This window comes from Bombus pascuorum, chromosome 4 (assembly GCF_905332965.1).
Source record: "Bombus pascuorum chromosome 4, iyBomPasc1.1, whole genome shotgun sequence".
NCBI lineage: Eukaryota > Metazoa > Arthropoda > Insecta > Hymenoptera > Apidae > Bombus > Bombus pascuorum.
The window spans coordinates 5,680,208-5,707,921 of NC_083491.1; the positions used below are offsets into that span (position 1 = coordinate 5,680,208).

The 27,714-nt window shown below is 41.6% G+C and overlaps 1 protein-coding gene across 1 annotated transcript in view; it reads left to right on the top strand.

The window, feature by feature from the left end:
• Positions 1-4,041: 4,041 nt before the first annotated feature.
• The window catches only part of LOC132906169 (neuroligin-4, X-linked), a 222,013-nt gene continuing 198,340 nt past the window's right edge, over positions 4,042-27,714 (top strand). The window contains exon 1 of the mRNA XM_060958077.1: positions 4,042-6,067. Within this exon, the coding sequence (XP_060814060.1) occupies positions 5,680-6,067 (388 nt within the window). The 5' untranslated portion in view covers positions 4,042-5,679. The remainder of the gene's footprint in view (positions 6,068-27,714) is intronic.

Consider the following 27,714-nt stretch of genomic DNA (forward strand, 5'->3'; position numbering starts at 1 on the left):
CGACAGAAAAATTTGTGATGGACGGGCGTGGTAAGTTGGGATGACAGATTAGTCGTACAAAGGGACGAACAATGACGGCAAGCATGACGCGATATATCGTTTCCCGAAAGTCGATTAATTATCCCGAAACTTTGATGTTTTCGAGATCGAAAACAAGTTACCAGCGTTTAGAGCACTACATATCCAACCAACGAATCATTCCGCGAAGTGGTTCATTCGTCAGAAAAAGAACAGAGTAACCGGAGAAGCATCATATGGATCGAAGCAAGCATTTTCTTTTCCATTCTTCTTTTACAACTTTCTACATCGTTGAAGCAGCAATCGAAGATCCATCGAATTTTATTAATCATCAAACAAGCTGCAAGATGACGATGGGCAGATTTGAAGAAGCGTTAAACTGGAATCGATCGGAGAACGTACAAAATGTCAGAACCAAGAAAGTGTCGTAAAGTACTATGCATCCGTTCCTAGGACAGATCCTTTATGTTTATGGAAGGGCATCGCTATCCTAGAGTGAATCTAGTTCAGATGAATTCTTTTCCGCGTAATATTCATCTTCCAGGCTACTACAAATAGCTAATAGAAATGAATAAGTTATATCGTTTTGAATTCATCGGAAGATCTGATGAAACGTGAATCGTGGATTGTGATTATGTTATTGACAACGGTATTTCGTTCGCTTCTTGTCCCTTCTTCTTCATTAAACTCGACTTTCTTTTCATTGAAGGGAATTTTTTACATTCTTGCGAATCTTCCACATCTTTTTTTTTTATTTTCCTCTTCACTCAGTTTAATATCTCTCAGGTATCGATTCTTAATAAAAATTTTACGAGCTCCTTTAGTTGCTTCGCTTCTCCAACGAGCTCGATTGATCATCAGGTAGCATCGATCGGATTCTCGTCATAATCAGCTAATAAATCGGGTGTAGAACGTGAAACGAGACTCCGCGGAGCATCGTTCGTTGCAAGTTTCGTTGATCCGGGTCGACTGGTGTGTCGTTATGGATTGCAATCACGGAAATGGCGCGCGTTCCTGTCGGCTGCACGCCTTTTATGCGACATTCGTTCGCACGACGTCCGTAAAAACCATGTTTCCGGCTTTGAGCAGCCTCCATGACAGGGTTGCTCGCTAATCGACGTAAAAGGACACTGTCAGACACGCCAACTTTTCGATTTGTTAGCGCATTAAGAAACACAGTTAATTTAGAGAGATATGTAACCAAAATTATCTAAATTTATTAGCAACCTTTTATAAATAAAAGCTGTATAACATTCGATACTCTTTTCCTAGACTGTACATGGTAAACTGCGGTCAGGAGTTTACTTTTACGGGGGCTATAATTTTTAGTGGTGTGAAAACTGTACGCCCCATATTCACCAGGTCGAATGTACAATATAAAATTTATTACGGAAACGTGAGAGTAAAGAGATAAAATATATCTTAGTAGAGACTCTTGAAAAACATTTCATCCCTACTTTGATCTAACATCGAGCAAATACTAATCATTTATGGTCAAAATTAAATTAAATGATCTCTAACGTTGTTAAATTAAGAACAGTAACCCGTTCAATTCTAAAGAACGTGATAAAATCGCCAATTTTTTTCGGTAACAAATGCATTTTTTATCTTATCTATATCATCTGCAAAGAGATACCGTCAGACGATACTCTGTAAACACTATACTCTATTTCGCAGCTAAATCGCTATCGGTGTCGTTTGAGGCGATTTTGAGAAAGTTGATCCTCCGAGACAACGTCTTACGAGTGGAAACTTAATTGAATTACGCACTGCTTTCGACAAGCAGCGACACGCAGACTTGCAACGCCCCTATGATTAGGCGGAGCAAGTGGGAAAGGCTGACGTTAGCCTTAGGATACGAGTTAATAGCATCGGCAAAGTTGACGCACCAGAACGCCGCCGTGTCGGGGAGCGATGTTAAATGCATTTCGCGCCTTCATGCCCGGAAGAATTAAGTCGGTAATTCATGAAGGGTCGTCCAACAGCTACTCACGGCCTCGTTATCTCTACGTTAAGTAAACTACATCGTACGGGATGCCTAAGCTCTTGTGATAACACCCTTGAACAACAATAGACCGACAAAATTATATATACTAACCGCTCCAACTTTCATCAATGAACGGGCATTCTACTTTTTTTATAAGAATCGAATCAGTATTTTTTTCGATTTAGTAATTATTCAATTGAAAGTTTAAAGTAGAATTTCAAGTTTTGATCGTTATTCCGTGAACTTGACTGAGTGTAGTTAAAATTTTTGTACTTTTATAGAGCTGCTTTTGAAACGATAAATTAGTTTTCGACCAGTCTCATAGGATCACGATCTTGTACAAAAATCTCAGAATTTAGATCAAAATTACAAAATATTATATTAGAATGTAATTACTCCTGCTTGCGCGAATGAATTCTAGCATGATATTTTTTGCACAGTTACACCGTTCCATAACTCGAGGCTTATCTAAAACGTGTCAGCGAAGTTCTGCGTGTCGTCGGTGGTTCATTCGACACGCATCCGGGTCAAAAAGCTTGGGATGTTCTGCTTTTAAAGGGGAGCTTAGAATGCATCGAAGTTTGTTAACGAGTATAGCTACGCAGACTGAACTATAAAGACGAGGCGGTGTTGTACATCGCAAAACTTTACGAAGAAACCGACCGCGCTTTTAGTCATTCTTCTCTGAAATTCTCGTTAAAAAGTTTCCCCCGTGCTGAGGTGGTTAGCTGATATTCCAATTTCGTTCCGTGCATACAGCTTCCTTTTTTCTCCCCTCGTTCGAGATGATCCGCATAAGAGCGTGATTTACAGGAATTCGTGTATATACACGTGTACGATCAACTTTTTGATATGGACCCTCTTCGAGAATGGACTCCAGAACCTTACTCGCAAATGTTTGATACGATAGAGCAACTGAAGATGAAACGATAAAAATAAACATAAACTTTCAAGTTATACGATCAAAATTGCTCCAAACATTTTCTCCCCTTGCGATACTTCGCTGTCGATAAAGTTTTCGGCTTTAAGCTTAGAAATAGCTACATAGTTCGACTACAGAAGCTACAAAATTTTGATCGAAATTCATACTGTCTCGCAGCACCGATATCGAATGCTGCATTTTGGGAATATATGTGCGTGGATCTATTATTAGGCATAGACAGAGAGATTGAAAGCACTAAAGCGGCCTGTTGTCGATACACGTTCGACGTTACCTCGTTAACGGGAGATAGCCATTGTTCCGTTGCATTAAACGTCTACCTAACTGCATGGCAATCGATCTTTCTTTCGTTTCGGACTGCACGATATTCGACAATTTGACACGAAAGTGAGAAACCGAAGGACACGACTAGCCTAGCGTGAACATAAGAAGAAAGCGTAAAGAAAATTGTGGCAGTAAAATATCAGGCGTGTTGCTTTCATCAGAGAAGGAATAGAGTAGTGAATTGGGCTCATAGGTCACTACACAATCCTGTTTGCAATATGATCAACGATAGCACGCAGATTATACGAGTGACGTACAAGCTTTTAGATAGATTCAGTTATTCTGGTTCGGCTTATCAAAGGCATACTTCAACGCGAGAATGATTGTAACGTCTGTTTGTTTAATCTTACTTGATGGCGTAGGCAAAACCGACGGTTATAACCTCCATTGTTATGAATTTTTATCAAATCCATTACCATTTTTTCGATGATATTAATGCAAAAATAAGCTTACTTACGTTAATGTTGTGTTATTTCGTTTCTGCAACCACTTCTCCACGATATTGGAATAGAAACCATCTGGGTAATCGTAATTCTGTCACGTTTTGTACACGCGGCGATTTGATCATGACTTGAACGGTCGCGATAGGTTAAGTCGGTTTGTTGCGAAAGTACCAAAATTCATACTCGCGAAATTGAGACACGAACCAAATTTCTCAAGTCGATATCAATGCCATCTGCTATATCGACGTGTCCGCGGACTTCCGCCCATGTCGCGAGCGGTGTGGGCAGCGTATGCGCGGAGCATGCGCAGCTCCGTGCGAGCAACATCGCCTGACGCCAGTCTGTCCGAGGATCAAGTAACGGAAAGATCGGCTCCTCTGGTCCAGCGGGGTTCGCGTCCGCGTCTCGCGTCCTTTTCCTTCTAATGCATGATCCTCGCGATCTATCTGTGGATTGGATCGCGTTACGCGGCCACCACGTGACGAAGGAATCACCACATGACTCCAGGAAGTGTGAAGTGCGTGAAGAGAGTGTTCTCGGTCCAGTGTCGTCGCGTGTGTCATTCCGAGGCAAATTCCGACCGAATCGAAGGGACTGCGTGCATTCGTACGATTTACATTATCTACCGTTACTCGTTAAAAACAAGGGACGCGATCTGTTACCACTAAATGCTTGCGAACTGCCTCTGAACTGGTCCAGTACGGCGTAAGAGGGACGTGAACCAGGTGATCGCAGGGGTGAACAGTGCACGTAGACGCAAGTTATCTGACCGAGGCAGTCTGTTGGTTAGGACGCAATGGAACGACACGTAGTTTGACAGTGATTCGATGTGAAGTTTTCGTCAACCGTTAGTGATCGATCGAAGTTCGTGTCTTTGAATGGTGGTTCACTGAAGCTGCTCGGATTATGAAATGTCCATATTAGATAGTGATCATCTAGAACAATAACGTTTTATTCTATACCAAGTTGTTGCCAAATGCTTTTTGCACAATTCCATGAAAGACAAATATATACGAGAAACAGAGAGGGGATGTCCGCGTAAAAGCGGAAGAAGAAAATTTGAGAAGCTTCAGTCCGTCCAAAGGAAGGGAAAGAGAAAGGGAATAGAGAAGAGCAGTAAAACGGTGGACGTAATTCGACGGCATCCGGTGCCTTGCTTCCTCTATTCGCTCTAGCGAGCTAGGTCATAAGAATGAAGCGAACCGGTAAACATCGGAGCCGTGGCTTTCTCTTGGGCATCATTAGGGCGAGCGCTTTTTATTTGTACCGCCATATCAAGCATGCTATCAAGAACGAGATCGTCTTTTTGTAACTCTCACGATATTTTTAAAATGATCTGGGCCATTACTCTGAAACGACGAACTACCCTTCTCGAAGTTTAATCCAGTTGTGTTGTCGTGTCGACGCAATTAGGACACCATTTTAGAGATACCATCGAAAAATCGTGTCAGGCATAACAGACGAAAAAAAGTGTGCTGCGCGAATTCGCCGTATTTACTTTTCATAACGCTGACTCGGGGATGTCTTTGGCCGTGTGTTGACTGCTCGTGAAAGGTCGTCAGCAGGTTTTCCCAGAAGGATAGACGAACAACGTTGAACGTGAAAAGAGACTCGGTTTGAATTGAACAAACTCGTTCATCTTTCAGCGATAATAACATCTAACGGATCTCTGAAAGCCTAAGAATGAGATGAATGTACTTCGAGGAGCAATTAAACGTCGTAAAGAATAAACGAACCCTCTGGGTTGTACGTTTCGAACATTGTGGAATTCGTTTCGACGCCGATCGCCTACTGATGCATCCTGGACGCGCACCTGGTCCTCGTGGCGACGAGGTGGGCACGATCGCGCGCGTTCCAGCCTCTGGGGGCGGGTAGAAGTTCTAGGGGGAAATGAAATCGTTGGTCGAGCTTGAGTGATCGCGAAAGGGAGCAGGCGTGGAGACGGGGTTTCAAGGGCGCGAACGAAGATGACGTCGTCGATCCTGGCGCTGCTCGGCCTAATCCTGGCGACCGCCAGCGCCGAGCTCAGCTCGAGGATCGTCAGGACAAAGTATGGGGAACTATCGGGCGTTATCGTGACCCTCGATCGGCACCTCGAGGGCGTCGAGGTGTACCGTGGCGTTCCGTACGCGTCGCCGCCGATCGGCTCGTTGCGTTTTATGCCCCCTGTCAGCAGTGCGCTTTGGCACGGCGTTAAGGTGGCCGATAAATTCGGGCCTGTTTGTCCGCAAAGGCTGCCCGAGCTTACCGACAAAATGCCGAAAGGTAGAGTCGAGTACTTGAGGAGGCTGCTGCCCTACCTAAAGAACCAGAGCGAGGATTGCCTGTACCTAAACATTTACGCACCGGTTCAAGGTAAGATGCACGATTCTTCCAAATCACTTTTAATATCGGTACGAAATCTGTTGTTGATACTTTCGTGGCCATTCATGTACTTTTATATTTACGTTTTCTTATAATTCAGGAAAATTTATTGCATTTATTTTTTGCGGTACTATTTTACATTAAGTCGCGATAATACGATAGAACTTATTTTGAGCATACCTTAGCTTGTATATTAGTTAAGCGTAGATTAATTTTCTTACACTTTCTTTGAGATATTGAAGATACGTCATTTAGTATATTATCTATATAGTTCAATTTTTAGAGAGTCTATCATTATCGAAGTAGATACATTCATCTTCAAGATTGGGATTTTCAACACGTAATTCCTATAGTAAGCCGCTGTGAAAATGACTTTTTGATTAATTGCAGAAAAAATTACAAACTCGTTAAAAAACTAGTATATTGCGTAAAACGTAACCCTCTTTTAGCCGTTTTCAAATAAAAGTCGGCGTCCGAAATACAGTTTATGTACATATTATAATATGAAATTACCGTTATGTCCATTTCTGTATTGTTCGTTATAAAGCATATTATAAAGTATGTACAACCAACAAATTTTTTCCTAAGAAAATATGACTTTTGAGTCTCGGCATGCTCTACTTTCGAGGTATATTGTCGCGCTGCAAATATCTTAAGCACAGCCAAATATGTAGCGCGATGAAAGAGTTAGTTTGTATCAAAGATATTTCTTTGAAGAAAATATTTTGCTTGGTTTATCATCCTTCGGATCTTTTACTATCCAAAATTTTGGATTCTGCGATAGGTCACCGATACTATCGATACAGAGCTACGCAGTTTCGCGATTTTCTCGTCAATCTAATCGAGGCATCTTTTATCGGTTCACAATGGATCAAAGTATCCTTCCTTCGAGTATCCATGTCCGCTTCCGGTTAGGGTTTACAGATCTCTTTGTGCGGCGCAGATATATGTTTTTACTACTTCATCGAGACACGCACGGAACTCCGAATAAAATGAATGGAAATAGAATGAATGTATGGTTCATATATTTACCTTCCGCGGAAATTCATTTGAGAACAGTTCCCTGGTTCCTTTTTTACGAGTGATTTCGGACGGTCGCTCGAGCATCCAACGGTATAATTTACTACCAGAATAATTCGCTTTGAACATTTTGTTCGGAATATTTGAAATTCTGGCTGTGTCTGTAGATGGTTATTATGGAAAAATCAGGGACTAGTCTAGGCATGTTCAGATTCGCGCATCCCTTTTCTCCCATTTTTCGCGTTTTCATTTCTAACGGCACGGCTCTTTGTGCTCGACGACTGCGACGGGACCTTTTCGAACGGCAGAAATATGCGCCGATTCTTCAACAGCCTTTCATCGATGCCCTGTCGTTGTCAAAGGATTTTCATGCGTCTAGGTGAGTGACATGGATTAATTTCGATACAGAAAAGACAGGACAGGATAAAAAGAGAAACACGAAAAGCGGGAAAAATTTCTTTGCCTTCGCGAGGATATTAGTGTTGGATTAGGAAATGAATATGCGTTTGTTTGATGCACGTAAACGAATATCATTGCGATGTACTATTATATCAGAGATAATCGATCAGTCACTCCTACCTTTAGCTTTTTCATTTGGTTCTACGATGCTTATTCGGGGAAAAATGTAACCGGAAATAAATCTCGAAGCGACAGAGACAAAGAACAAATTAATACTGGAATAGAGTTGAGTCTCCGACATTTCTGATAAACTTTTTAAGCTTCTAGGAGTTTGAATTTTTACTAGTTAGTCGATAAATGAAACGGTAAAAGTAACAGGTTACACGTCAATCAAATGTCTGAAACTCCATTTATAACCTCTGGAATATTGAAATGCCGTGCCAACTTCTCGATTATTCGCATTTAAAAGTATTTCATTAAAATAACGCTACGTTATTAGAAAAGGATCGGTCGAATAATCCGCGAGCAAATCTTCTGTTTCTAATTCAGCTCCCGTGGTGTTCATGGGGAAAACGTTGTCAACGAGAACTGGCCGCGTACGTTCCAGGGGTTCTGCTCCAACTCGGTTGAATATAATAGTAGTATTTCAGAATAATAACCCTGCAGCGAGCCATTGTCCGGTCAGTGCAAACAAAGAATCCATGAAAACGACCATTAATTTGCCGATTTGAATGGGAAGTGTTATTTTACAGCCGGGTGTTCGCTTCTCATAAATCGTTTTGCAACCGTGGAATTCACCTGATCACCCTACCCCTCCTCCATCATTGCAATTCATCCCCTTATCTTGCTCGTGCTCGAAACCCTCATGCCACTGATTTTTTGTATTTCGCCAATAACTCGATTGTTGATATACAGAATTGTTACAGAGTTATTACGCGTACAGTATCAGTTTTCATCTCAATACGTAACTAACACAATTTTCTATAGCTTCAAAATTCAATAATGCAAGTTTCTTTTCAATCTTCGGCACAGCTCGTGTCCTCTGTCAATTTTAGTTTATCTCAGCCTGTATACGAAGTTCTTAATTAAAAGGAGCTTAGAACAAACTACGTATATCGACTATCATAAAATCCAGTAGGTACGGTCAGTTTTATTCCCAGCATCCATCTATTCTTCGCCTCGGTACCTTCTGTAAATCGCTAGCTAAGCGTCTCCGAACTCGTTGAAAAACAAATGTAGGAGTGCATTTGCATCTTCGTTGAAATGGTGGACCGACAATCTCACCGGTTAGTCGATTCACGAGGGCGCGCGCGCGCCAATGCGCAAACGCTGGCCCGTCGAGGTTGCGCCATGCCGAAACTATTCTGTTCAATTCCGCTCCTACCCGCTTATTTTTACCGTTCACGATACTTACACGTAATCCTCGGTACGATACGTGTTTGCAGATCGCTTCAACTGGCCGAAAACGCGCTGGTCCGGTGTGTATCTATGTATATATACACACGTGGAAGCCAACACGTTCCGGGCATTTGTTTCGTAGGATTCGCCAGGCGGTTTCTATCTTCCACGGCGTTTCTCCCAGCTTCGCTTATCGCTTACCGGCTACTGGAGTGAAAAACGACGCGAACCTTTCACAGCGAAGTGCCTTTGCCATCCTGACGTTGGATCCCTTACCAGGGAAACAGCGCCGTTTACTTTTCACTATGAACAAGACTGGCCACCGGAAATTTCAGGGATCCGTTGGCTCTTTTTCTTTGATTCCGAGAAGCCTCAGAGATTCGGTAATCGATATAGTCGGCGAGGCAGAATGCAATTTTCCAACGGGAGATACGTAATTGCGTGTAAAATTGTTGGAAGAACTTTTGACTAGGGCGTCTGAGTATACACGGTCCTATACTACTTAAAAATATACGGCCACATTTATACGTTATCAGAGCTATAATTTTTATTCGTATAATTTCGTTTACTAGCTCAGAGTTTGTGTACTACGCTTCGTTATCTCCTATAACATGTTTTATAAAATTTAATGCAATTTCTAAGTATTATTCAATCGAAATACTTAAAGTTTTCCTTCGGTACGACTCAATCTTGCGACAACAGATAACCGCGACAAGGTTAATTCCGTTGTTAATTAAAATCTCTTCTTGTGACGAAAGGCTGCTCGATCAATTTTTAATCTTATGTAAATTGATTCTGTTATGAAAACAGAAAGGGATATAGGGTTGACTAACCTAATGTCCGTCATGTTCGCGGTAGAGGGAAGGGAAAGGCAACAGGATGTTGCGCGATAGTCCAGATAGTACGATTAATATACAAGCAGAATTAATTAGCATGGCACGCGAGATACGAGGAAAGGGAGAAAGAGAGAGGGCACGTAAAGCGGAGGGAACGATGGAGAATCGTCGAGTTTTTCTTTGGAAGGCGGCTTTAATGCAAGCCCCTTTAATCCGCCTCGACGTTGCGGCTCGCAACACATCCAAAGGGGAAGGTTGCGCTCGCGTATTCACGTAATTTCTTGATCGAGGAAGAGAAATTGTATTTAAATGGACCATGCAAATCTGTGGCAAGTCCGTGGCGTTGCCGCATTACGTACACCGTAGAATCTTGTTATGCTAATTCACAGCAACGTTTCATGTTTCCTTCTGGCGCTCGCCGGGCAAACGATTGCTCGATTCTTGCTAAGAATTCTACGGCTGTTCAATCGATTCTTTGGTCATGTATAGTAAAGAATTGTATAAATTCGTCGAAATACAGAATACTTTGATGTATTGGAATTTTAATATAGAAAAGATTCTTTAAGTTAGTAAGAAAGATTTAATTGAATACTGTGTAATTGAGTATATATATATATGTAATTTTTGGCATTGTCAAGTAGACTGGTCGATCATAATTCATACGATATTCTTTGGTTACAAAGAACTGAGAGACTCGGTAATCGAATGATAAAATTGGTCGATATGCGGATTTTATAGATGCGATGATCGAGGTGCATGACGGCTGATGAGTGTAAAGATGAAGGCGTGGTCAACCTCGTAAACGGTCTTACGAGCCACAACTAATTATGAAATTTAATTAAAGCGCTAACTCTTGTACGCATGCGGCTTTTGAAGGTACACGAACCAACGCTACTATTTAGCAGAGCACTAATTCAGCCTTCATTTATCTGCCAGTGTAGGAAATTAGAGGGACAAAGAGAGAAACGACACTAACAGAGGCAGACGACGTCTTACCACTTTGCGCTCTAACCGCGTAGCATCGTTGAGCTTTGCATTTTTTGGCACGTTACACGCCGGTTGCACGCCACGCGTTGTGCTGACCTAAGAAAAATAGGTCCACTTCAGCCTGTATCGCGTAAATGCTTGGCAGGCTGGAAAGGTTAGGATCTAGCGAGCGCGTAGCTGTCTTTATGAAAAAATATTTCTAGAATGTAATTTCAACGTAAACTGCATTATCGAAAAAGCAGTAATTGAGGTCTTACTACTTGATTCCTTAGGAATTGTAAGCGCCAAGCTTGTCTCTCTGTATATTTTGATATGCTGTACGTAGTATATTGTGGTATTTATGGTAGCCAATGGAACGATTTATGGCATCTGTTTTACGACTAAAAAGCTTTGTGAAAATATTATCTGTCATATCCTTTTCTTCTTGCTCATCCTGAAGATGTGATAGCACGTTTCCGGTGTTCGTCTCGCGGTCAGAAATAGAGAGGAAACGTAACGGTATTTTAGGGATCACGATCGGATGGAATTCAGGGAATAACATCGAAGCAAGAGAGGCAAAGAAAACATGTGCCTCCGCGAGTCGAAGTTGTGGTAGGACTTTTCAATTTCGACGGGGGGAACTCGTTCCAAAGGAATAACGTTGCTCCTTTTGACGTTACTGGGCAAAGTGTTGGGGCTAGGCGGGAATCCTGTTGCGCGTCGCTATATATCGGATCATCCGGATAATAGATTTGCCGAGGGTAAACTCCGCTGAATTTTTGTCTCCTGTTTTCGCCGATGTGGCTGGAAAATTTAAAGAAAGCAGCCAACCGTAGTGCTTCTTATCAGGGTGCCGGAATTTCGGCAATGAAAATTAATATTTCAGTTGAAGTTTGTACGTTACTACGATAGAAAAGAGAGAAATATTGTATAAGTTGAGGCTAACATTTTAAAAAGATCAGGATGAGTTATGAGTATTTTCATCATGAATGAATTTATCTTACAAAACTTGCTCGATAACGTCTAAATAAATAAAACAGAGATTAATGCGAAGAAGCGATACAATATTAAAATGCCGAGCGCTGTAAATAGAATTGGATCGATGCTGGTCAGACACAGTTAACGAATGTGCATGGTACGCGGAGAAAACTTCACTTGCAAAATATGAAACGTCCTAAAGTTTCGTTATATTCGCGGAATAATTTCTCATATTTCCCCTGTCGAGTACAAATACGAAAGAAAAATAGTAGGAAAATGTAGAAGATAAACTTTTCTTATGTTAGCAGATTTTAACGTGAGATTAACATTTATTTTCGCATTTTAATCATGAATATCAAACGCTTTTAACTCGGTTTCAAATGACAAACACAAGAGAGCTCTTGATGGATGATCGATGACCAGTCTTCTAGATTATGAAATAGTGGAGAACATTCACCGTTCATCGCAGTATCATAAATTTCATTCGACCTGTGCAGCATTTTTTGGAAGCTCACGTGCTTCCTCGTACGCAGATCAAAAGGATACAGGAAAAGCATCAAACCCGATAACGATGTCCGCAATTCGAACAATACAGTGGCAACCGTAAATCGATCGCGTCGAAGGAATAGCCGCGCGAATACGTGACCTCTGAAACAATTGAAAAACATGCATTAAACATGCCAGCATGATGATTTATGGATGCCAATGCAGCGAACGTTTCGCCCTCCACCCACATTTCGTTTCTTGTCAGCGTTATATCTCACCTGAACGTGAAATAGCGAAAGATTCCCGTTTATACGTTCCTTGGAAGCATCATCCTTTATTTAATCCTCAAAGCCTGGCGATCGATGTCCTATTATACCGTCAATAATTTCGCCAATTATCAAAAAAAGATTTAAAACGTCCGGTGATAGAATTGCTTATTTGTAATTTCTCGTTCTGATATGAAAAGCAGTTCTCGTTAATATTGTGTAACGAAACTTGAGATTGCAAGAGACGCTGTTAAAGAGGTTGGGTCGCGTTTACTGCAAAAGCCGGAATAGTTATCGAACAAGTTGCAACATTTCCCGACAATGGGCGGAAAATTCAGGAAGTTATTATCGTCTGCAGCCGAGAGTCTTCCTAGGTACGTTGCCTAATTCTCGACCACCCATTATGATATTAACCGGTGACGTTTCGCGATAAACTCTGGCCGCGATTTCTTGTATTACTGGCATTGTGATTTACGAATATATTTTGTAAAGCCGAGCTATGGGAATGCAAAACTACGGTGAAAAACATGATGGATAAGAAAAGACATTATGTCGGTAGAATAAATGATTTTTTAGAAACGACGAAATATACAAGAAAATGTCAATTATAGAGTTACAGGCATGTGAATCTAAGGAATAATTGAATGGCATTGTAAATCGTGTGAATTCCAGTCGAGATGCTTCTCTTACCGAGCAAGACTCTCCATGGGCCAATCATCCAACGAGGCTTGATGGAGCTGTCAGCTGCAGAATTGGAGGTGAATAGTCTGTAATGGATTTCACTAGGAGAACCGGTCGTAGCTGAAAGCGTGAAAAGAGTATCGGACAGATAAATATTTAAATTGGTCGAACACCTAACTGCGCGAACCGGCAAATGGCAGGAACAGCTAGCCTACTTTTCAAAAGCTCACGATTCGTTTATTTAAGGAAATTGTTTAAAGGGTGTGCGATGCAAAACCGAAAATCGATAGTTTCCAGAGTGCTTCTTTCTATTATAATTTATTAAGGTGCAGAAATAATCTGATTATATGTATAAAATGCAGGCGAGAAGCATTCTCTTTCCAAAAGAATTCGATCGACCATTAATCACAATCAACGCAAAAAACCCGAGGAATAATGCGCCCGAAGGTTTCAACCTCGTAAATCCGCGAGAGAAAAGAGTGGACGTGTCGCTGCTAGACAAACTTCTTTAGCTAGCGATATTCGGTTTGACACGGAATTATCGACAGATTAAGGTATTCCGAGACGTCGACGTTGTTGTCTTTCCACCACCAAAGTGCTTTAGAAGTCAGCTTATACGTCAAACCTGTGAACTTATCTTTCTAAAGAATATACGGTTTCGTGGCACGAACTATTAAGCTCGATTAGCCTTTCCTCTCGCGTCCTACATTTTTTATATATTTTAGAGAGAATTGTGTTTTACGAGCTTGCTGAACTTGCGAATCCTCGGAAAAATTTTACGGATCTAATTAACCGGTTACTTTTCCCTTCGTTTTTATACTTTCTGGGTTACTATAATAAATCAGTGATATTAATATACCTTGGAAAACTTGATCGCGATAAATGAAACGTGTATACACGTTTTAAAAGAGCCAAACTATGAGAGTATACTTATCGCGTCGACAACATGAAACGGTGCGCATACTAAAGGGATTACGCGACCTACAAGAGTCTGATATTGCAGAAGGACCGGCTTACGTGAAAGTGGCGGCTTGATCATGACGAAGAAGTTGTTGTCGTTTCTGGGGCACGTTACACGAGCTAACTGGAAAATAATAAGCGCAACTTGAGCGTCGCCAGAAATTGATCGTAAGCAGCGTGGAGGTACACGATGATTTATCACTACCGAAAGATTAACGGGTTGACGCAAAGATTGCTCACGTTACTCCACTCGAAAACTGATTTATCGATGGTTTAAAGGTGAATCACGTATTTTTATGCGTTTGCTGCGTAGTTAAAACTGGTACGAGTGTTGGATCAAAATTTTCACTCGAGCTACGTTTCTTTCTCTTTATTCTTGTTCTTGTTGTTTCTTGTAAGGAAAAGAATGAAATGTGTAATCTGTGCAGTTATATGTGTCACCACCATTTCTGTTTGCTTTCTTCAACCACATTTACTATATTCTACATAGAGGTTTCCTCAAATAAACGACGCTCCAAAAGTCTCCTTCCTGAGAATTAATATCAGATCGAAATTTATAGCTGGCTGGCATTCTTGGCCCAAGAACTATACATTCTAAAGTTCTTGCGGAATCGTTCAGTTTCCCGTCCTCCGTTACTAATAGCAGTTAATTTCCGCGACTTAACCGCCACTAATCCAGCTTGCGAAGTTTTGGTGCTTCTTCGAGAAAGGAGCAAAATATCTATTCGTGATTTTCCACACTTAACAATAGTTAAATATATTCTTGAACAACATAATTGATTCAACAAGCCACAACAATTATTCAAGTTGAAGAACTTAAATGTCAAGCTTACCGTATCGGAATCTGTTATAATATAACCGATCGTATAACAGCCTTGAAAGTTCAGACTTTGTCGAGCTGTCACATGTAACAACATTTTTAAATAGGATAAAGGCTAAACACGCGACCACCGATGCCAGCTTATTGATTTTATAACGGCCGCAACAGTCGATGAATGGTTATTGCTTGCGTGTTAGAGACGCGATACGTCGTCACGAGTCGTTCCGTTATCGAAATAGAAATCTTCAAATAATTGCATTTTAAATATCTCAAATTATATAAATTTTAGAAAAAAAAAATTTTTTAAATATAACCACGATATAGAACGACCTTCTGTCCTTGCATTATATTGAGGTTGACTGATAGAGGAACGAGTGGGTATTTGTGATAAAAAAATATATTGAAATAAGTATAAGTACAGGTGTACTGTATGCTGATCCAGATCCTCGCTCTTTCAGTGTACAGTACAATAGGAAGAATGATAGGGAGCACGTTCATATATTTATAGCAAAGGACATCACCAAAAAGTTAACCTTGGTGTGTAGCTTTAACTGAAGGCTACAAGAAACAGCAATAGAAACCTACTTATAGCTCTTTTGTTTCTAGACCTTGTAACCCAAAACAAAAATTATATTCAGGGGTAGAATAATATGGACCTCTCCTTATTTTGGATTCTTTTCACTAAATTTTATTCTCTTCGTAACAGCGGCTTCCAGGTCACGGATATACAAAAGAAAAGGTGTAAAGTTTTTCTTGATGTAATTACTTCAACACATTATAATATACACAGATATACACAGATTAAGCTACTTTGCTTTTTCAAAGCGTGTACCATTTTCCTTCGTTGACTTTAATCTCTTCGTCGTTCTTCGTTAACGAAGCGTCCTTTACAACGTATCGCAGCACGTAACAGCGCGCGCGTCGCCTTCGACGAGTTTTATGATTACACGAAGCTCATCGCGATATCTGCACGCCTCGGGCGCGCAATCTCCTTGCTAGGAGCTCTTCTTCAGAGCAACCACTCGACGATTTATTACGTCGTTCCGGCCGTTCTCTTCCTTTCCCAGCCGGTTATGCGTACCCGAAAAGGAATTCTTATCCCACTGGAAACTTAGATTCTGGCGAATCGTTGACGCGCGCGTTTCACTAGTCAAACTTGTTTCTGTCATTTGTTTTTCAGCCAAAAGTAACAAAATGTTTGACCCGCGACATAGTTTACTTCAAGCGTTAAAGGAACACTACGCTCCGCAGAATTTTTCTACCGTTCTTTATATTATACTTTCTCTTTTTATCTTTGGAACTTAGGGTTGCATTACTTTTGTGTCACTCTGTATGAAAAGCACTGGGGAAGGAAGAGACAAAGACCTGGAGTGCCGCTCGAGTTTGGTCACATTTTTAATCCGACCAAACTTTTTGAATTACGGCTAGGTCGCGTGGAAAGGGATGGGAGAAGGAGGGCATAAGGCGTCGACCAGGGTAGCGTAGCGCGTGAACGGAGAAAATTTGCAGGAAAAAAGAAGATTATATTCCTGACCGTAATGGTTCCTACTCGCTTCGAGTCTTAGGAGTTCTCTCGAGCCGGGAACAGTCATTAAAAAAGACTTTCCAGTGGGCCAGGTGGACCGGCGAATGGTCGAATGAAATCGCCGCGGGACAAGCCGGAAATGGTGGACGCTGTGAGAAAAGGTCGCGAAGGAATTCTTTGCGCGGGCCTTCTTTCTCTTTCCGCCGCCTCGGCCGCTTCCCGTTCCTGTCTTTGTCCATTCTCGCCGTTTTCTATCCAGTTTTCGCCCTGTTTCGGCCTTGATCCCCGGCGAACACCGCAGCTGTTGGTTTATACGCAGGCTTACCGCGACCACGACGAAAATAATTGCGGCGGCGTTAAATCGCGCACCGAAACGTTTCCTCCGGGAAAGTCTTGATCTCGACTGTTGCGATTAACGCGTTTCCCGACCGCGTCGCGCTTTCTACTCCAGCACGTTCGTCGGTTTTACGAGTCTTGTGGCTGTGGAGTACTCGTTGCGTGAACGAAATACTACGAACGATACCAGGATTGTTCCTTCGTTCGGAGTGGGTCGTAAATAACGTACAATCGTGTGGAAATATTTTATATTTTCTGATGTTCAAGATTTTAGAATCTTTCTACGATATTTAATCAATATCCCGAACGTGAACAGAGACCGATAGACATCTTAATTTTTTACCGCAATACGCATTGGCTTTGACATTGTTCACGATGGTCGTCACAAATCGCTACGCTACTTTACGGAAGTGAATAAATTGCAAGCGATTTAAGTTCTATATTACTGTTACGATTATCTTAAAATCGAGAATGATTTTGCGTTACTAATTGTATAATAATGGATCGAAAACTGCTGAAAATTCCGATGGAACAAGCGATCGAAGGACAAGAGAGGTTCGAATCGTTAACAAAGGGTTTAACGACGCAATAATTGGCGGTACGCGTGAGGGCATAGCGATGCTCTAAGCTGTAAGGGCTGCGGCGTGATTCAACAATAGCTCGGTTACTGCCGGCGACGATGCTCTTTCTCGTTAATCTCGTAAAACGTGCCGTGGCTTAAAAGGAAGACAATAAAATCCGCCTGCCGTACTCGTTACTCTCTCCTCTAATGAAATAACAATGACTATTATCGTCTCTTATTACTACACCACCGTTCGTCGCCTTAGAAGGACGTTCGGTGAAGATCGATACTTCCTGTGATCGGCGTGATTCACTCTATTCTCGAATCGAACTCACGTGAAATTTCATTACGATTCTTGCAACTGAAATGACTATTTTTCTTCAGATTACATAATTTGCTGGTAATTGTCGCTGTTAGCGATAAATTCTGAATTCCGTTAGGTGTCGCCCAAAGCAAGTTGAAAGAAGCAAAAAAAAAAAAATTGCCGGCTGGTCAGCCACGAATTAGCTTAAACGACCACCGATTAATCTTGCATGGGCCCGTTGGGAGATGGGGAAACAAGGCGACAAGGCCGTAGTTCGTTCGCCTGCTAGCCGTAGCTACTTAATGCCCGATCTCTCGGGACTAGTGTAACCCGTTGCACCGCATTCGGACTCGTCCTTTACCCACGGACTCACCGAAGGGACGTGACCACCGTCCCGAGATACGGAATTCTTGGGAAAACTACTTTATTACCACTTATCCTGTTTATCAGCTTGTAATTTCTCTTAATTGCTAACTGGAATGTCCACCGGAAGATGATATCTCGTTGTTACGCTTCACTGGCATTCGGTCAAAGAACAATAAAAAAGTCTTGTGGAAATTGTTCATCGAATTTTCGATTTGACCGAGGAAATTGCAGAGGTTTTCCTCTCGGGGGCAATCGTGAAATAGAAAAGAAATTGCGAGATTCTTTTTCCAATTTCTTTCTTTGTTTTTATCGCTATATAGATAAAAGAAATACTAAGAGATAAAAGAAACTAACCATGTCTCTTTGCAACAGTTTTTCTCTCTATTTCTCAATGCGTTGTTATTTATTAACATAACATCAAGGATCCATCCACGCGCTGAGCTCAATAATCAAGTTTACCAATTTTGTTACATTATTTAACCCAAATTGCCGAAGGAACTCCACAGGATTGCATCGTGTGTTTAATGTTCAACGAAGCGCGCAGCGATGATCGTGGCAAGCTGGACGTATCCCAACCACGCCACTATGAGTCTCGTAAGGAAACTTGGCAAAAAGCTATTTTGCTTGCAGCGTAACGCTAAGTTGAGAGTAGCTGTAACGTTAAGTAGCTGCCGGGGCTTTCGTAACTAGCCCATGGTGACGCCATCTCATTTTCAATTGTTTTTGGTTTACCTAGCCATTTCCCTTTGGCTATTTTTGACTCTGCCTTTATTATTCAATCGCAAAAGATTATTTCTCGTCGGCGTAAAGATCGTTACGCGTACAAGTAATGAAAAGTTACAAGATATCTTTCCAATGTTTCAACAAGGTCCTTAAACTTGGGAAAAGTTTGAAATGAAACCTACATCGCTTGAAACTCGAGGAAAAAGAGCCATTCGATATTCTGCAGGCTTTCGTCGCAAGATGTTTTCGAAAATACGATTCGCTAAGTGTGCCAAGTACAGTCAGGTTTCATATCGGGGAAATTTTTATTCTGAATAGAAGTCACTGCCTCGTGAATGACAATAGGGAATATAATTCGTCGAGTATTTCGCATTTCATTCACGTTAAAAAATGCTTCCTCTTCTTTCCCGATTTTTCTTTGCCGTTGAACGCCTGAGGCGTCGATTCCACTTAATCCATCGATCGAGATTTCATCTCTGTACTTTGAAAGGCGATTAGAGAGTCTGAGCTTCCACTTTCGCGACGCCTCGGGCAGATCCGAAGGCTTGTCTTTGTTGTTGCTGCCGCTGTCTTAGCCATCGAGCAACATCGATTTAAATAATCGCTTTTTTTTCTCGTGACCTAGCCGCGAGCGAAATCTTTGTGCAATCGAAAGAAAATTCATATTGGAATCGAGTTTTAAAACCAAGCTATCGATCATCTGAACTAATTAAACTTCTGAAAAACAAACAATTTTTCCAACCGTATTACATCGCTGTTCCATTATTCAATACTCTAATTCCCGAAGAAGCTTTTACTTCACACATTTGTTAACATCATATCCATCTGTTACACTCAATCAATTATTCTCTTTCATTGTAGTCAATTAGTCTCATACATTATTTTACATTTATTTCAGGAATTCACAGTAGGTTGCCAAAGTTGTTTGAAAACTCTATAGGTAATCGCAGCCTGCAGCGTTCTTTGTTAGTTCATCCCCCAACATCAAAATTCGAGCTCCGAAATCGAGCATCGCGCAATTTCCAAAGGGCAGCGCGGCCCATAAACTCCCTTCCATAACGGTGCAAATTCTACTTTAACCACTGACGCTCTTTTTTCCTTTGGAATCTCGCTTTATCGAAATAACAATTATTCGGCGGGTTTGCGGAATTGAATAAATTTCTACAACGTATCTCTATGGATAGCACGCGCGATCCACACGCACAATGAACAGCCGTTAATTTGCCGTAAATCGAATCCTCTATTCAGGATGGAGTTCAGAGAAAAACAAACGCAGGAATTACAAAGTACCGGCATCGCGAATCGAGCGTGATACATTAGCGGGCAGCTGTTTTGTTTGCGGTACGTGGTCATTGTTCCGCGAATTAACGCTGTACTCGAGAGCCCTCCGCAGGGACAAGAGCCAGGCTAGTGCGTGAGCAAATGCGAAATTATTCGCGCAAAAGCGACTCGCGGCGCTGATTTTTCAATCAAGCCCGCCGGATAATTCTGGCGTGCATAAAGGATCGTTGGACGTTACGCGGACGCGCGCTCGCTCCAGGCCATTTCCACCATTGATATCCGTTAACTCCAACAACGCTCTTTATTCTTTCAATTATGCGCCCGTTCCGTGCGAATTATACTAGACAACCAGTATGGTTTCCTTGGTTGTCTACCTCGAAAGCATGGCGAGAACCGCCAAATATGTAAATCGATACGAATGATAATTTCTTTAATTCTTCGTGAAAATGATATAAATTCGACGAAATAAAGCGTTGTATTTCTTGCTATTTTTTCTCTTGTTGGTGGAAATAAAAGTAAAAAATTCGTTTTGCGGAGGTTCTCGTTTCCATTTGGAAGATGAAGGATGTATGGAATAATTTAACCAAGAGGCAGAAATAATTCTTACTCGGTCCAGCTTCGTTTCGCTGTGGGGCCACAGTGTCTGTTTTACAGGCGTCCCGCGAACGTTTTAAACCCCGCTTGTGGATTTATCGCTGTCCCTTCTTGCCCTTTCATTCTTCTCGTCTCTGTGCCAGTAAGGAGAAGGATGGGCTCTGCCGTTGGCAAAAAGTTCCGACGTTAAGTGTGTCTGACGTTGCTCTCTTGTTTCCCCTTTATTGCGTATAATACTCCGCTTTCCTATATCACTCTGTTTCTTCTATTCATCTCTCTTCACCACCTTCTGGTCGGTATACCGCCTTCCTTCGAATTATCTTGCAAACCCAAATGGATATTAATATAGGAAATCGATCGATCGCTTTAACGATAATATTTTCAAAGAATAAATCGAAGCAGTTTCATGGTAACGAAGGAATTTCGAGCCACAGAGGTAGAGACAACGGTCGAAATTCTGACCGATTGTTGCGAGCATGTTTTCAGCCCGGGAAACGATTTAGTCGCAAAGTAATTAAGATTCAACTTCAACCAATTTCGCTGTTGCGCTGACGCGCCTTGCTCGCAGCAGGTTGGTTACCAGGGTAAATTACGACCTGCGGATTGCATCCAAAAATTACCATTGATCCTACAATCATTTGGACATTTCTTCGATACTTCATCTCTTGTTTTTTTTCTTTTTATTATTACCAGCCAATCTATATCCTGTCGTATTTTTCATAGCTTCGAGAGAAACCGTTATTGATACCAATTCCGCAGAAACTTTCCAATTAGGAGCTGCATCCAGCGCTGCGAACACTTTTCAAAAGAAGTCTCGTAAGAAAAAGGGAAAAAATTATCGCTGAGGAACAGAACGTACGTACAATTATTGTATGTACACAATGGCCCAGTTTCCCGTGTCTCGCGGCGCAGAATGCTTCCAATACGGGCTAGCCTCTAATAGCGCAACGGTGCAATACTTAGATGGGTCGAACTGGTCTGCACATTTCCGGCCGACGACTAAGCCAAAAGCGTTACAGCAGCCAACGTTGCAGCAAGAAACGAGGTCGGAATGGAAGCGGGGGAATAGAGCATGTACGGAGACGAATGGAGAGAGAGAGAGAAAGACCGGTGTATGCGACTCGTTACCTCGATTTTCAACGAGCTGCACAACCGTAGCTTGTCGTACCGACAGAATCATTTGTTCGTTCGTTCCTGTGATCTAGCGGCACTCTACCTTACGCGATATCCGCGCAATAACGCGCTAATGTAAACTCCCGGAAGACGAAAAAAACGGAAAGGGTACCGTATAGTTCACTAGGTCGATAGGGAGTTTATATATAACTGGGAAACCAGCTATGCATGCATTCTGATGGAAGAATCTTTTCTTAAATAAATTCCAAGTTTAAAACTTTTCAAATCAAGCTTAATAATTCGCTACATAAATGTTTTATCGAAAATTGTAGAAGAAATGAAACGCAATCTAAAGCTAAGTAAAAGCTTCGAATAAAATGTTCAGCGTTTCAAGTAGCTAAATCCCTTCGACGATCGCCACCGTTTACGACATTCCCCTTGGATCAACCGCTGAGGAATCTTAATTGAGCGTTCACAGCTTGTTGGAAATTGGATCTTATCGTTCGTCTCGGGTACGTATTATCCGTGGTCCGTGCCTTGCCACGATGGGCACCACGAATAAGCATTTTAACGGGCAAAGTTTCAGCTATTCATCGGCAAGTGGCTTTTGTTCGTCACCCTGGCCGAATCGATAATCTATAAACGGTCAACCAACCGGTTCGCGCCCTCGACGTTGGCCGCTTTTCGCGACATCGGCTCACCCGCTGTCGTTTGTTGTGGTGCAGACGAGATGATCGATTATCTTCGTGCATAACTGTTCCAGTTGGCATTCAAACGGTTAGATGTTAAGTCCGCCCGTCTAACCTTGTGTCCTGGATCCAACGTGTTATAATATCTTCACGACGCGTCTTCGTGTTTTTCTCACTTGTCTTTGTTTCTTTGCAGAATCTTAGACTGTTTCTTAGACAAACTTACACCGTTCTTCGAATACGATTTCTGCTGGTCTAGCTTGTAAAAAGGTGGAAATATATCGTGATATTACATACTGCTGAAAATTTTAAGAATTTGACGAGAAAAATATTTGTATCAAGGTATATGAACAAATAATGAACGGTTACTCGTTGCGATAACTTCCAGAGCTTCGTTTAGTTTTGGATACGCATGAGATGTTGCGTCGTATATCGATTCTATAGTGCAATATATATCAAGTAGCACGTACGTAACAGCGACGCAGACAAAAAGAAAAATTTAAGCTTATAACATACGAAGCTTCGTTGCGAACTTGGTTCAAGCTCTTCTATAAAATATCTGTTATTCCGAGCATCGCGTACTGTGAAAGTCTTATCACGTGCTGTAAATGCAGTCCTTAAACCGGCTTAAGAGCTCGTACAGACAGTCCGTTAATGTTTAATAATGGCCAGAGGTGTGACTATAATTCCAAGTAATAAAGTCGATACCACGGGCGGAAGAACGATAACGTCCGACAATTAACTTTGCCTAACTCGATAACGTTTTCTCTAAGACAAAATTTTGACTCATTCCCAGACTTTGAAATTGTATTTTATACTGTCCTCATTTTGTAATTGGTAATTTAGTAAACTCGATGACAAACATTTGTAATTTTTCCCAGTTCCATTAACCATAAACAGGAAGCCACGGAAAGTGAGTAAATTGCTTTTTAATAGAGTTGGACAGCGCCTTAAGTAATTATAATCGAAATTGTATAAATTGGATTTTAAACCTCGCATTCAATGTATGTCAAAGCACGTGCTCGTTTATTAATACAGATACGTTCGAAATTCGCTGGATCGATCAGGAATGGAAACTCGAGTGTTTAATGAGTACCGATTGTTTATAACGTTGTTTATCAGCCGGCCTTGTCGACCGTATTCCAGTTTTATTCATCCCATAAATTGTATCTACTAGTTCGCGTCCGTGCTATCTGACAAGCAATTAATGTAAACGCGTGGCGTGGCTTGCTCCGGCGTCGTTAACGAGCAGGCATTCGTTTGAAATAACGCGACGACGAGCGAGCTTGCCTGATGAAACGATTTTCCGTAAAAAGCAGGCTTCATCCTTGAACGAAAGTACATAAAGAAACTTGACGAAAAATAAGCAATTCAAAGCGTATTGAACGTTTCAATCACCGAAAAGGTTTTTCTGCTGATCCTAGCAATTTCGGCGATTCATAGTTCACAACAAATAAATGAAGGACGGAATAGCTGGCGTGTATGTGAACTCGAAAATATTGGTCTACAAGAGCATCCAAAAAATGGACATGTCACTCAGGACTACGTCACTCGTAGCAATATTTAAATTAAACTCTCACTGTTAGCCGGCAGAGAATGGCTTTCATAAAATAACATCGAAGGTGTGAAAAACAACGAACTACAGCTGAAATCGGCTGCTTCATCCGCCGCTGTTTACTACACCAACGACCCATCTTTCGAAACGAACAAACAACCGTGCTCGTTGTACACGCCCGTGAATGTCGATCCTCCGGTTAATGTCCGGATCGATAGGGCGGAATCGAGGACTACGCTGGCCATCGTTAAATTTTGCACGCCAATAACGCGACCGCCCTAGAGACATGGTATTCCGATAAAAAGGCGATACATGACACTATATAACGGTAGCGGACCTGGCGCGTTTTATCGCCAGCGTGAGAGGTGTCTGTATGTTCAAATCGAGCACAGGGAAATGAATTATCAATTTTTCTGTCGCTGTTGTCCATTACGATTCTTGCTTTCGTGTTTCCTTATTTCTTCATTTTTTTAATTCGTTAAAAAAAAAAAAAACAACGCCGAGAAACCATCTGTGAAATAAAAATGACGATGACCGTTGGTGGCACGATCTAGGATCTTCGGAGCTTATTAAGGGACAATTAACACACACAATTAGGAGGAAAAAATAACGATAAAAGAGATAGAGTTCGTTTAGCTTTAACTAGAAGCTAATTATCTCCATTTTCGACTGCAAACAGACTCCCTTCTGTATTTAGAATCGCCGGTAGATTATCGAGATGTTAGCTACGGAATTTATTTCAAGATTTTTAATTCGCGAAAGTAATGGCTCGTCCGATTAGAGCTGAAATATGTTGTCGCGGCTGTTGTTTCCGTAATGAGGGAACGCTGTGTGCATCGTGAACGCGCATGGACCACGTAAATGTCGCAGTTGCCGCGATCACGAGTAGCTATTGCCTTATAAATTTCTACCTTGCAGCAAAAAACTTGGCGTACTTAAAATTTTACTCGCTCTCTTCCTTTTAATGCGTTTCACGAGTTAAGAGCTACTAAGAATACCGAAGTCAATAATGTTTTCAATTTCTTACGAATTGCTACATATACGGAAACTTGTTACAACTTTGTTCCAATTCCCAGCTTAGAGGCATTAAATTTTAGTTTCACAAGTGAAGTTTGTTAGAAGTTCGACTTCAGAGAATATCACGACGAAACTGCGACGATCACGGATTTGAATAAAATCCCCGTGTCACGTTCGTCGCAAAATGTATTCAAAATGTTGCAACAGGCGTTGGAACAATTCTAAAATTTACTTTGGTCCGCATGTGGCCGGAAGGATAACGCGAATAACCCGTAGCGCTCGCGATTCACGAAATTCAGGCCTGTTCTTTTTTTTCCGTCCCTCGTCACTACCACCACGACCCTGTGTCTCTGTTTTTCGAAAGCGAGAATTAATTTGGTCCCGCGTACATTTCCGCGATGAAAAGAGAGAGAAGAACTGCGAGGCTTTGTTTGAAATGATGTGTGCGTTACGTGACAAAGGGTAAAAAATATTTTCCGAAGTGAAATGGGTAAAAAGAAGTAGTAAAAGGAAAACAAAAGGAGTAGGTGTATAGTTATTGCGGACGCATAGCCGTTGTCAAGTAAGATTGACGGGGTCATGAATTTCTCTTTTTTATCGTAAAGGAGTGTATTTTAATAAACTGCGCGTAATAAACTTTTATTAACTTCAGTTAAATCCTACACCGATCAAGGAGAGGCACTTTCTAGTAATTAAAACTTCCTTTTCTAATGATCGTCCGAGGCTCCAACGCCCGTTCGAAGAGGCCAAGAATAAGTTTGTTATGTCGTAGCTTAAAAAAGGAAACACGTCGAGAACGTCGTTGCACCCTGTCGAGAGGGAAGTTCGTCGTCGAGGCATGACATTTCCGATCGATTCCTCCCTTCGATTAAATCCAGCCGTTGCTGGATAGTTTTGCTGTGCGCTAACGGTCCCTGTCAAACTTCCGAATCGCCGCAGCGGCGAAATTTAGGGCGCAAACATTGGCTCCGTGGCGAGCAGCAGCGCACCACCCACGATAAACGTCGGTCCGGGTTTAAGTTTTGAATTTATAGAGTTAGTCGGCAGTTGCCCACTGGTTCGGGATTCTCTTCTTAGCGCGCTATTGACTTTGAAGACTCCGACATTGCTTGGAGAACGTCACGTTCCTTCGTCGTGGATTTCTCCATTCGCTCGTGTGTTTGACTTGTCGACGACGCGCGGATGGCTCATAATATAGTAGTTCTTAGAGCAGTTAGCAATTGTCTGCGCTGAAACAAAGAAATACACCAATCTGGTGTATCGTTTACATACATATGTTCGTTCGGTGATTTAGACTCCCTTAGTACGTTTTTCGTTCTAATTTTCAACGCTGCGGCATTCTTTAAAATAGTATAACTTTAGCCAATCTTCTTTATAATTACATGGACAGAAAATTAACGTATATCAGATAAATAACGAGAGAGTCTCTACGACAAATAGAATAAAATTTTTGCAAATTCAAAGCATGAAAGTTCTGGTACCTCTCGAAATTTCTCTCGTAATCCATCCGGTGCTAAATTCAAACATATCTACATTTTTACCATATGCATGTTATCCGAATTTTTCTATGCTCAAAGTATGAAATACCATTTCTAGTGGCGGTCATAATTTCAATGTAATGAGAAACTAAAATGGCAGGTCATAACTGAGATTAAAATAGTATTCCGTTACTCGTTTGAAACATGTATCGCATTTCGGACTAGGGTTTTAGCGGAAGCCACGCCGCCGTAGCTTATGAAATATTCGATCCAGCTTGTACACGCTGTTTCGCGATACGATTTCATTTCAGTCTATCCTGCGCTGCGCATGACACGATACGAGTGTTACATTTCGTTTGACAAACATTATATCCATGCCGCCGAGTCATTACCTCAACGAATCTTTCTACTTTTTGATCGAAAATGTATAATTAGCTCTTTCACATTTTACATTCGCGACGTGCTAAAAATTCGAATAGGTGCGGCCAGCGTTTAAGGGTTTCCTCGAGAGTAGAAACGAGACAAGAGAGATAAGGAACAGGCAAGCGCGGATATTAAGGGAACTCATGGATTATGGGACCGATTAGCCGCAATTAGATAGGCGGACACGACTAAAAAGATTCGCGTACGACTATCTCGTTGCAGCGACGATCGACGTGTTTTATCTCGTTGCCGCGAAGGCGGTGCCCTCGGATAAGAAAGTTTCTTGAAAAACTGCGAAACTTACCTTTTCTCTAGGACGAAGGAGGCTGTAACAAGTGGAATAAGGCAGGACGTTCGAGCGAAACTTCTTCCTTACAAATGGGTAACGCTCTTTGCCCGACCGTCGAATCGTTTCGCCGTGAGGCGAGAAGTTTTTTTTATATTTAAATGGGGAACAGGGCGGGAAATGCAAACGAAACGGCGGAACGCGCCGGGTCTGAAATCCGCTCGTTGGACGAAAGCGAAAATTCGAGGATAGCAACGTTCGCTATTGCGTGTTTACGGCAACATGAAATAAACCGCGAAGTTAAGAATGCAAACGGCCGAAGAAAAATTGTTGTCGTGGAATTCTTTTAAGCTCGTCGAGGAAGCCGTTTGACTTTTTAATGAATTTACCGGTACATTGTTTTAAACATTTTTTTTCTTTATTTACCCGGGCAACTTTCCTGTGGAATAATTCTCTGAGCAACTTTGTACGCGACGATCGTGGAAGAATGATGTAGCTGCGTTGCTGGTTTGAAAAAGAAGCGGTAAAGTCGTTTACAAGAGAATAGAGAGTGAGTAGTCTATAGTCAGACGCTAC